The sequence below is a fragment of the Amblyomma mixtum genome, chromosome 6, assembly GCF_055824585.1.
Source record: "Amblyomma mixtum isolate Tamu chromosome 6, ASM5582458v1, whole genome shotgun sequence".
Lineage (NCBI taxonomy): Eukaryota > Metazoa > Arthropoda > Arachnida > Ixodida > Ixodidae > Amblyomma > Amblyomma mixtum.
Genome location: NC_143017.1, coordinates 127686886 through 127698924, shown reverse-complemented (window position 1 = coordinate 127698924; position 12039 = coordinate 127686886). Strand labels below are relative to the sequence as shown.

Here is a 12039-nt window from a genome sequence, read left to right as displayed (position 1 = left end):
CATTCGTATGTACGCTTTTGCTGCAATATCCGGCTGTTTCACATCTCGACTACGAAAAAACGAGCAAGAAATTCTTCACCCTCCTTTCATAGCAGTCAACGGCAAGAGAATTGAGAAGCGCTGTCTCGCACATAGATCCGTTTAATTTCGACTCTGTTGCTTCTCGTACCGGCAGAGCAGCACATACAAGGTTGCCATCAAAACATCAACTTTTGATGCCTATACAGCAGGATCACACTAGAGTACAGCATCAAATTTTAACCGCAAGGTGAAGACTAATTAATTCCCTGAGCTTGTAGATATGAGTGTAAATCTCACAAGCATATTCTACTGCCGGATAAAACTCAAAGAATAAGCTGTAGATGCCCTTCAAAGGAGACCCTCCACCCATTGGCGTCACCCTATTTTCATGACGCCGCGGTTATTCCTATTAAGCCGTGGCTATTCCCCATTCATCTGCCACCACGCGGGATTTCACGCCAGCAGGTCCAAAGGGAACGGTCAATGGGGAAAGGAGGAGAATTGGTCAAAGGGTAGAATCAGTCGACGCCATTGGCTGGAGGGTCTACGTTGAGGGGCATTTGCCGCTTCACTCTAGAGTTGTATCCGACTATAGCGTAACCAATCGATGTACAGTCTTTGTCAAAAGTAACCAGGCTGCACAGTTTGCTTCTAGCTCGCACAGTGGAGCCCTTACAGCTTCCCTGAAGCTGAATAGGTCGTTAAAGGTAAGGACTGGGGGTCTTCTTACCTTCCAACACCTTTCAATGTTTAGGAAAGCCACAAAGGCTCCACTATACAAGCTAGAAGCCAACCATGCAGCCTGGTTACTTTTGACAAAGACGGTACACCACTACTGTGCTATATCAATGAAAAATTAAACAACCTTAGCTTCAAGAGCACGCCGATGTTTAATTCCTGCGATGCTCATAGACTTCCAGCTATATTCTCGTACATTTATCGTAGTTGAATGGAAATATCAGAGCATGGACGTTTAGGCTTTCATATTATCACCTTATATATGCACGGTTTGCTTACACCACTGCGGCTACATCCTACTACTTCTCTTCTCAATGAGCGAGCGTAAAAGAAATCCTTAATATCGCCTACATTCAACACAATGCGAAAAAAGGCGCTTATAAACTCTGCGAGGCTGTGTCGCATATAGAAATACAATGGACGGAGACAGAAGTGAACACACACCACGGTAGCTTCCAACAGATTTATTATTGGAAGGTACTGGCGCGGCCATAAGTAAAGGGAGCACGCTGTTCTGTTCCAAGTGTAATTGCACCTTCCCTACCGGAAGTAAGGAAACATTGTTTATCCATGATGAAATGCACTAGCGTCCTCTACCAGCGCTGCACATACCATACCTGGCACTTTCACTTAGGCAACGCGTGATGAATATCACAAGCCACTAGCGAACTCCATTTATTTTGTCCGCACCTATCCAGTTATTTGCACATGCACCACTGCTGTGACACAAGATGACATGCTTGATTTCTAGCTAGAACGAAGGCAAGCAAGCTCTTTGTCAGACAGAAAGACAGATGGGGTGCTCACGCAAGCTCTTCCTAGTCTAGCTTTTTTTCCAGCTTCGACGATTTCAACTGTGCGTTTATCCTTGCTCAGCCCTATTAAGGAACACTTATAAAATAGCGGTTTATAATGTTTGCACTTGTTGCGCTGTAGTACAAGCAGCGCGTAATAAGGGACCAAATGTACTCCCCCTTGGGAGAATTCCACTAAATATTTGACCAATACAAGCAGTAGGTCTTGTTTGTTTGTTTGTTTATTGGGGTTTAACGTCCCAAAGCAACTCAGGCTATGAGGGACGCCGTAGTGAAGGGCTCCGGAAATTTCGACCACCTGGGGTTTTTTAACGTGCACTGACATTGCACAGCACACGGGCCTCTAGAATTTCGCCTCCATCGTAGTAGGTCTAGTAGGTAGGCGTTGTGTACCAGCTTCAGCTCTCTTTCGGACAGAAATGCAGGCCGAACCATCGCTGTATTACTGATCACCTTCGTTAGCATAAACGGTAAGAAGAAAACAAAAATGAACAAGTAGGTCTTGTCCATTTTTGTTTTCTTCTCACCGTTTATGCTCACGAAGGCGATCAGTATTACAACGATGGTTCGGCCTGCATTTTCGTAAGAATGAGAGCGGAAGCTGGTACACAACGTCTTATCCCGCGAACTATGAACCAACAACCCCGAATTTGCGACATTACCGGTGTTTATCACGGAATGTTCCATACCTGTCCTTAATTTGTTATGCAACGAAACTGCCTTGCATTCAGTTTACCTTTTCTTTACCCCCGGATACCTGAACAAAGCATCAACGTTAAATGCTGGGATTTGCTTTTGGTGATACCTTCTTGAGCATAGACAAATATCAACGTATTCGTGTACTTAAAGTTAACTTCCACGAACAGCGTAACGCTAGGCGGCTGAGAGGGGTATTATCGCCACCTTTGCATTTGGCGCCTTGCTTCATAGCACTAAAAAGGTTCAGATTTCCCTCATGAGATGGCGCTGTGACATCAGTTGCGCTAGTTGCGCTCACTGCCGCTAAGGAACAGGAGATCTCGATGGAACCAGGAAGTGTGAGCTTAGCCGTAAGGAGTACCAGTCGGCGCAAAAAAAAGTGGTGCACGGAGAGAGGGTGAGTGTCGCAGACCTATAGTTATATATGAGCAAAGTTTTCGTGTATGTACTTAGTTTTCTGGCACCTGGTGTCGAGTGATGTCACGAAGTAGGAGGTGATCGTGTGCCCCAACGGCTTCACGAAGTCATACTAATAATATGATTACAAAGCAACTACAACAGCAGCGACATAAACATAATAAACTGATGCCTTATCAAAGCTCATTGCACTCTGGGAAGTTGTGTACCATTCCGACGAATAAGAAAATATGCGCTAAATAGCCAAGAGTTCAATTACGACGCATTCGAGTTTTATTAAGTCTGCTGCATGAATATTAACCTCAGAGGACCTTGTGCGCAGGGTGACGATCATATTTTTCGCAAAATTATTTCAGTACTAGCAATGCCACCTTTTTTTTTTTTCAGCAATACATGAAAGAAAAAAAAAATCTGATTTTCATGCGTAAGGCGGCTCTGAACGCTTCTAGCAGTTGCAGCGCTGTTTTGTGCACTTTATAGTCGTTGTTGTCGTTGTTGCTGTTAGCCTTTGAAAAGATGCTCAGGCGCAGCGTTTCCTTTGTTACTTCTCTTCTTTCGTCATGCAGCCAATAAGCGCAAATGTCTTAGAGATTCGATCACACCGTCGTGCAGATCACACTGAAGAGTCACTTCCTTTAATACAATAACTGTCAGGAAGGAACACTTAAGATGGCACCAGATTTTCACAACAATTACTGACATCATCGTGACTTACGCCTGCTTCTAAAGTTCCTTTGAGACTCAGATCTGGACTGCATATGGTGACAGCAGCACTTGATGCTATTGTGGACGACTATGCATGGCGACATAGATCTACCAGGTCACAGCTCTGTGCCTCAAATTCCCTATGTGAACCAACATTTGAGTGTCTCTATGGTGGAGCAACTGCCATCGAAATGATCACACCTAGTAGCTTACAAGAACCTCTGCTTAAGTCAACTCAAATATTTTTAAATGGGGCCTTGTAGACGTGACGAACAATTATGTCATCGGCGAGTGAGGAAGGAACCAGACACACCATGGAAGTTTTCCTCGTTGTAGAAAGAGGCTCTCACAGGAAGAACGCGCCAATGAATTGGAAAAGCTTGTTCGGAGAAATGCTCACGGCGAGTTCACAGAAATAGCCGCGTAATCCAAGCAGAGGAGGCGGCGTCTGCGGTCAAGTGTCCGCAAAATAGCATCGTCTCGAACCGTGGTTTATCTGTGCACGATACTGGCGCGGCTAGAAACTTCGGGAAAACACACGGTTTTCTCCAATCTTCCGTCGCGATCTGTCAGCGCTTGCCTCAGCGGCAGCCATCTGTGAGTGTGGGGAAGAACAGGAGAGAGCGGCAGACGATAGATAAGCACCGGGACACAATGGGACACCTAGAATCGCGGTCTTTTTAAATTGCATTCTTTGCGAATGTCCTGAAGGCACCAGGAACGTTTTACACGAAAACATAAGCGTCGGCCGGTAACCAGGGCCCACACAGACCCATGCGCTCGAAAATACGTTAATGAACACCCTTTCTGTTTGTAACCTCTGAGATTGGCATCGAGATTATTTTCAGCTACGAGTGGGATTAACCGCGTGTTATTCTGCCGACGACTGCTCCAATGTAGCTATGCCTAAATAATAATAATAAGAGTCCGTGGCACAGTTCTTTCACCTTTAATCATGCGCACAAATACCCAGAATAAGAACTGCGCTGCTAGGGTCCTGCGAGCATTCCACCACAGCATAGGAATTTCCTATTTCCATGCTCTTTGCGTATTACTGCCGCGCGAAAACTCGCGCAGTGGCACTGTAGAATACTCGGCTCAATAGGAACCTCCGTGGTTGAGAGATTCTCCCCATTTCTTACGACTGCTCTCTCTCCAAATTCGCTTAAGAATTTTGATGTTTGTATCCGCGGGAAATATTCAATAAACGTACAGCTGTTTCGTGGACGCAACCACAGAATTTTCGTAACTGTCACGCAGCAATTGAAGCATGTTGCATACCGCGGGTTTTTCTGCATGTGAATGTTCCTGAATGCACTATTTCCGGGTATCATTTTGAACCATATTCCTTGATTCATTTGTTTTCTCTTCTGTCATTAACAGACGCCGCCTGTGACACCACGGCTCATCCCTAGCCAGCAATATCACTCAGCATATCTGACAATCAGAGCCATGTGATGGTTCGTGTGATGGTCATTCAGGATAGCTGGCTATATGGCAGCCTAATGCACCGGCTAATTATGGACCATAATTTAGTACAGAGGCCTACGAATAGCTTTGTGAATGTGACCACTGGTTGACTGATACGGCTTGGTTTAGAGAAACATTATGTGGCGCGCAGATCGGGAGACTACAAAGTCAAATCAGCGCTGCCCCCCCCCCCCCCCCCAAACACCCACCCGCACGCACCCCCTCCCTTTCACTGCTCACGAAATCTGAAATTACGGACTGAGACATCGACGCACCCGGTACTTCAATGACAATGTTGTGAACGATTTTAGAAGCATTGAAGCTCAACGAACTGCTTATTGTGGAGAATATTCAGGCGGAATACGGTGAAAGGTTTCACTTCGCGTCTACCATAGGTTTTGCTTCCCCCGCTTTCGAAAGAAAGACAATGAAGGAAAGGTTGAAAAGAAAGTCGAGCTCACACTGACCAAACTACGAGCTGCCGATACAAAGGGCTTTCTTGAAGTAGGAAATTTGACAGTCGCAAACGACGCCGCCAGCTACTGACATCCATCGCGAGTTCATGAAGAGGGGCACATGGCTGCGGATCGAGAGTGGGAGCAGGTGCATGAATAGTCGCTCCCTCCAGCGATGGCACTCGTAAACCCCTTCCCAACTTCGGTGCCGTGCAGTGCTCGGTGCGCGGGCCTACGAAACACCACCTTTCCCGCCAAAGCAGAGAACCGATTGAAGGTTCGTCCGAACTGATCAAATACGGGGAATAGAGTTTCTGAATGTTTGTCAAATGTTCCAAACCTTGTAGGCTGGCGTCTGCAAAGTTTTGTTAACAAAGACGCCGCAAGGGAAGGAAATGCAAACAAAACATAAACGTTAGCAGACCAGGGGTGAATTTCTGGGTGACTCATGGAGGGAGTGGTCCTATGTGCGCAATTCATTTCCGGGATTTTCTGGGTCGAAGAAATAGGGCTTCGCTCTAGGTTTGTCCATAGAAAAATTCTCGCTTGCAACGGGGGCAGTGCCACTTCACGTACCCCCCGCCCCGTTTTTCTTTAAATCCACCCCTGTAGAATAAAGACTGCTGCTGTGCGCGCCCACGTACGTTCTCTCTTCCTCCACTCGCATTAAGAAAGAAACCGACCTTCGCCTGCCATTACAAAACTAAATGTCTGGGTCCGCCGGATAACGAGGCCTTCCTCTCTTAAAGACAGCTGCAGGATTTTTCAAACATTTTGACGACATATTCTCATCAGATTCCATGAAATGCCCTTGCCTCGCCACAACAAAACCGTTTTCAATATACCGAGCTGAACCATTTTAAAACATGCAGCGAAAACAGCAAGCCGGAATCGAAACTCATCCCGCGGTCAGGGACGATTTTTCTTGCGACGCAGCGATGACGCCACAAACATAGCTAGAAAACGACTCCTACTCGCGTTGAATAGCTGAATATGCGTCTGAAAACGATTATTCGTCCCAGAATGCCTGAGACGACCTAATAAAAGCCTCAAAATTGAGTAGTGAAGCGAGGAGCGGGAACGAACGTGCGAGGAATGTTTGTGTTGTAGAAAATTCGATGTTGCCCGTAGAACCCATCTGAACTGAGGCCGCGGAAACAGCAAAACTTCAAATTGGTTTGCGCCGGAAAGAAATGTCGCATGACTGCCAAACTTGATAGAAGTATTAAGGAACGAGGGAAAAAACTGTACGGTAAGTTTCATTCGAATGATATCACCTCGAAAAACCGCCGTAGCTGCCGTTAACGGGACAACGAGAACTAATTAGAGCTGGCCTGTATAGATCGGCTACAGTCCTTCTCAGTGTGGACGTGATAAATTTGAATAGAGTAGTGGGAAATTTGTAAATTAACGGTTTTAAACATGTGCCCAAAGAACCAGGGACCGATTTTTACTACTTTGAATAATTCCATGAAGCTGTCCTGAGTTTCTCTTTAGTATCTATGAGTGTTGTTTCAGGATGAAGAGGCCTCATTAGCTGGTTTTTAGTTGCATCCCAAGATACAAAGAATGAGATTATTAGCAAAGTCCCAACCTCGCATTCACCAGCTCAGCACCAACTTGCCTCAGATGGGAAATACTTGCTATCAATTACATTCGCTTCTGCCCTACAAGCAGCATCTCATAGACGCTATGAACACTCCCTGTCAATTTTACGATGCAATAAAAAAAAATTCTGGGACGTCTAACGCAATCCTGCCCTCTAGTACCCTTAGGGAATGAAGGCAGACATTACCCACTAAAGCATTCATGAGTATAATGAAAGCCAGGTATGTGCATCCTCCACACTGTTCAGCGATTGTTCGAATCACGCATGAGTTCGCCCCCTAGCACACTCCGTGAACTTGTGACAGGTTAAAGTTCGCAGAAAGTAATTCTAATATAACAGAGGTGCTTTGAGCGAAATCCTCTTGTGAAGGGCTGCTTTTTTACAGGGTCAAAGGGTCAAGCCCTCGCTACAGGATCAAGCCCTCGTTAAGTAACTTGCTCAAAACAAGAATTGCTTTGACTCTCGGGTAACAACATTGTAGTCTGGCTGTTACAATACTTTACAACGCAGACAAGTTTTGCCACCGCAACTACAAGAGACAGTTTACGAATGGTCGTGGCAGCATCGTAGCTCAGCTTATTCGGTGTAGAACTGTAAGCTTCAAAATTTGTTTTCTCCACAGCGACCAAGGAACTGAAAGCCGGACGACGAAGGGCAAGGTCACAACCTGCTTCTCAGAAGCGAGCGCAGTGTTTACATACAAGCTATTTATCCACAGAGTGTGCAACGCCTCTTCAACACGGAAAAACCCAAACACTGTCTAGCCGTCGCGGATACGAGGTATCTGATGATCTCACCGCTTTTCGCGCAATAAAAGGACAGGCAGCGTGTAACAGGGAGACAGTAAATACTCGAAGTAGTCGCGTTCGCACGCACGTGGAGCCCTCGTAAACGCTGATGCTCGCCGCGCACGGAGCAGAGCCCGTTTCGCGTCGACAGCGGAGCCAGGTTTATCAGAAACAGAGACAAGAAAAAAAAAAGAGGAGGGTGAAGCAACACATCGGCCTGGCATCAGCAGTACTTCCATAGAGATGCTTATCGCCCGCACTTTGTTCACTGATAAGAATAGAGAGAAGGAGGGAAAAAAGCAATGCTGAAACGGTTGGAAGGGAACGAAGATCTTTCGAGAACCAACTGGAGCCTAGCACGCTCCGATCACGTGTTGAAATTATCTATCTTCGCGGACTGTCGGCTCCTCTTCTCCGCTGCCTTCTCGCTGGCTGCGGCCCCCGCACTGTTCCAGGCACAGACGACAGGCGCGCCTCTCATCGATAGGCTAATCGTCCAACCGGACAGAGGGGAGAAAATAAACCGCACCGGTAGGCTCTTCAGCGACCCGTATATAAGCCACCGAAGCTAAAAGAAAAGAAAAGAGCTCTAGGCCCACGCCACTCTCGGACGACCTCGTTCATACCCGCCGTCTCTCTCGAGTGAAGAAGTCCTTCGAACCGTCGCCTCCGACACCGCAGCCTGCTCTGCATCCAAGATGGCGTTCATGATGCCCGTGGTCCGAAACGATTATGACATCTACAACCGGAGCCGACGCAGTTCGCCCGAGCACAGCAACGCCGGCAGCCCCCTTGGCAGCATCAGCTTGTCCACGTCACCCAACGTGCATGGCAGCGGCGAAGACGTCCGCAAGATGTTCCGCACCCACGAGCATCTGGACGCCATCAGCTCACACCGGTCCAGGTCCGGGTCGTTGTCGTCTGTCAAGAAGTTCCATCACCTGCTGGTGGATACCCTCAAGCGCGCCGCGCACCACCACCAAAGCCACAGCAACCTGGCGTCAGGAGCGCCCCCTCCCGCTGCCTCTGGAACTTCTTCCAGTGGCCACAAGAAGGAAGATGCAGACATCGACGACGAAGAGCGCTCTGCAAAGGAGGAACAGCAGCACCAGGACCATCAGTAGAGCGGTCTGCCAGCAACACTCGTTCCCTTGCGTTTGCCTGTTTCCAAGCAAATCACTCTGGGCAACGGCCATTCACTTGGCAAATAGCTGTTGGCAGGAGCTGAAGAAAAGAACGCCAATTTACGACCATGACGTCTACTGGTAAAGCAACAGAAGTCCATGATGTCCAGACTCGCCGTGGCAAGGAAGATAGGACACGGCCAACGTCCTTCAAAGCAACCTTTCCAGTGCCAAGAGCTCATCTGCGTGTTCTTCAAGCATCTACGCGCCCGCGAAACAGCTTCGAAGATGGCTGCTGCTGCTCGTGCAGCGGAGAGCAAGGACTCTTCAGCATCGCGAGGATTTCTGCTTGCCTTTCACGATCACGAGCTAAAATAAACCTCGCTTGATGTCAGTGCACAAGGTTGCTGCCGTCTGCTTTCACTTTGTTCTTGTGTTTGAGTTTCTACTGCGTGCATGAGCATCTGGCATTCCTACGTGGTGAGTCACATTGCTCTGCACGTCTCACCATGATGCATGTCTCACCATGATGCATATCCCTTTCAGGATATGCATGCATTCGACGAAAAGGAACGGCTATGTGGAGATCGCGACAGGAGCTGCGTACATGCGTCCTTTTAATGAACCTGAGCGGATGGCGCCGTAGCATGTAAAGATATCCGAGAAAAACAGAAGCTGTGTGTTTGTTCTGCTAGACGCATTTCAGAGGAGTCATGACGAGCATTTCTTGTTTGAGCAGCCTCCAAGCACTGTGATGTAGACTGTGTCACTGAATCTTATTAGTTTGATTCCTCAGACTGTGTCACTGAATCTTACTAGTTTGATTTCTCAACGCTGTGTATTGAAACATCAGGTCGTGTACAACAGCAACCCATCAACGAAAAGCCCTGCTAACCCTTTCTCGGCAAGCGATAAAATAAAACCTGGTTCCTGCGACACAATTGCGTGCCCTCAAACTCTTCGTTTTTTCTTCAAGCATAATTTGCTTTATCCTGTCTCGCATACTGCAGACAACTGAGGCTCACTTTTGTCGGTCAGTCACGCGATAGCTACAAGGAGCTCACGGAAAAGAAGAAAAAATCGATCACCCAGAAAAAGAGCGGTGGCTTCAGTATTCCCATGTCACTCGGCATAGCTGGTCGAAACGATGCCGCAGAGTTCAGTAATGAACACGAACTAAGGTCTCATCCCTGATGGGTGCTAATGGCGTTATGCTCAATGACACCCTTCTCTTTTATTCAGCTTCCGCATCCGATATCATAAAAGGTTGCGAAGACAAACGAATGTACGGACGCTTTTACCACTAAGCTATGCGGCTGTCTTCATATATTCACGCTGCAGGCATGTAGTTGCTCAGTGCGCAGCAGCACTTGGACGAAAAATATTTGGCGTAATCAAAGTGCCACGAGCAGCCTTTTCGTTTCGAGCTTATGTAAAAAATATGCTCTTTCCACAATAGGTAGTATGGCTTGAATCGCGGCACGAACACACTAAGGTGAGATGTACCTTTAATGAAAGATATCCACCAGTACTTTATACACATGATTGGTCCGTAAGTGGTCTAAAAGTTGCGAAAAAAAAAGTTGCAATAGATCGCTATAAAGTTTGTCATTGAAGCATGCGTGCCAACTAATAGCTCGTAACTACGTTGTATTGTTTCCAGCTGTCGTATAGTTATCGCAGTTGAAAGGAGGCCATTTTTAAATTAATCCATGGTTATTAGTCCTTTGATATCCAAGCAGCGAATACATTTATTTCGTTCAATAAAGACGTTTATTCCGCCATAGATGGAACCTCATTCCGGGGATCCTGCAGCGGCTGCCGTCGGCCTATCCCGGTCCACCTTATAATGCATGGTCATCGAGGTCCGAGCTAGACAACCTCATGCCCATTGGGGGGTATGATGTGGGGGATACGGAGTAATATCAGGTTGAGATGGCACTACCAGCCGGTATGGAATAGGAAAGGGTATTCACTGCTGTGTAGGCGTATGCTAGGGTAGAATATGGGGTGTCGTCGTTTTTGTATGACGCTCAGAAGAGTGTATGAATTAGTTTGTAGCTGTCGCCAGACGACGGCCTCGTCTCGCGTGAGTGGTTCGTGGGGTGGTCGACATTTATGTCTGCCCAGTCTCTGACGCTGGAGCAGACTTTCGAACTGGTTCGATACTAGCTCCGGTGAGAGTCAGCAGTCGATATCGATTCTTGGCGCCCATGTGGCGCTTGCCCTGGTGACAGCGTGGGCACACTGGTTGCCAGGAAATGACACCTGCTTCATCTTTATGATTTTGCTGATTGTACGTCGTACCTCAAATAATTAATTTCCTTTGCCAGCAGTTCTCACTTCCATTTCTGACACAAACTGTCTGATGCAATTAGTTTTAGCCCCACCTTACCGCCCAACCTCCTCTCAAGCAGACCTATCTGCCATGTGGCTGTTATCATTGGCCGGCAGTGGAAGTGGGAGATGGGAGCGTGCGTTGTTTCCGGCTCGACATACTACGCCGGCAATGTTTAACGTAATGGTATTGTTAAAATTTCACGGCTTAGCGCCTAGTCATGTAGCTGAAGGGGTGTGGACAGCAAACTTTTGTTGTGTGTGTCTTCTTTGGAATGGTGCCCAGGACACTGGTAAACATGAATCACCTTGGGGAGCCGTCTATGCCTGGTAAACAACTCTTAGCTGAATTTCTTGTCCAATGTCATTTCGGTGCCAGCAGCCGAGCGGTAGTTGCGACGTCGCAAGTAGGTTAGAGACCCCGTGAGCCCGTGAGGCACAGAACAATCGCTTCTTTGCTCTTATTTGCTCAACTGTTTGTCTAGCCTGCCCCGGGGGGAGGGCGGGGGGTGCGGAATGACAGCGAGTTAACAACAGCTATTATGTTGCAGTTTTCGTATGCCTCACGTGACCTAGAACCTACTTCTGACGTCACAGCCACCATTAAGCTCCTGAAACCGAAAAAAAAAAAAACGAAAGCTACACAGCTTTCACATAAACTTCGCATGTCATATGCTAGCCTTCCTGGTTAGTCTAGTTAGTAGAGCGACTTCCCCGTCCAGGCGGTGGCTTCGGGTTCTATCTCCGGTACAGGACGAATTTTTATTCAACTACGAAGTTTATGTCAAAGTTGTATAGCTTTCTTTTATAGCGGTATGGCTGCGCTCTCGTAGATGAAATTACTCTCTCATTTCAAACCCA

The 12039-nt window shown here is 47.3% G+C and overlaps 2 protein-coding genes across 3 annotated transcripts in view; one reads left to right on the top strand and one right to left on the bottom strand.

Moving 5' to 3' along the window:
* Nucleotides 1-12039, bottom strand: part of LOC149340340 (uncharacterized) — a 99998-nt gene that overhangs the window by 57349 nt on the left and 30610 nt on the right. The window lies entirely within an intron of this gene.
* LOC149340341 (uncharacterized) lies at nucleotides 6834-9264 on the top strand. The gene has a single exon (XM_089549115.1). It carries the CDS (start codon nucleotides 8416-8418, stop codon nucleotides 8839-8841), a length of 426 nt encoding a protein of 141 aa, XP_089405241.1. The 5' UTR covers nucleotides 6834-8415; the 3' UTR covers nucleotides 8842-9264.

What these genes read in the sequence shown, in the direction of transcription:
- LOC149340341 (XM_089549115.1), top strand. Translation starts at nt 8,416, where the DNA reads ATGGCGTTCATGATGCCCGTGGTCCGAAACGATTATGACATCTACAAC.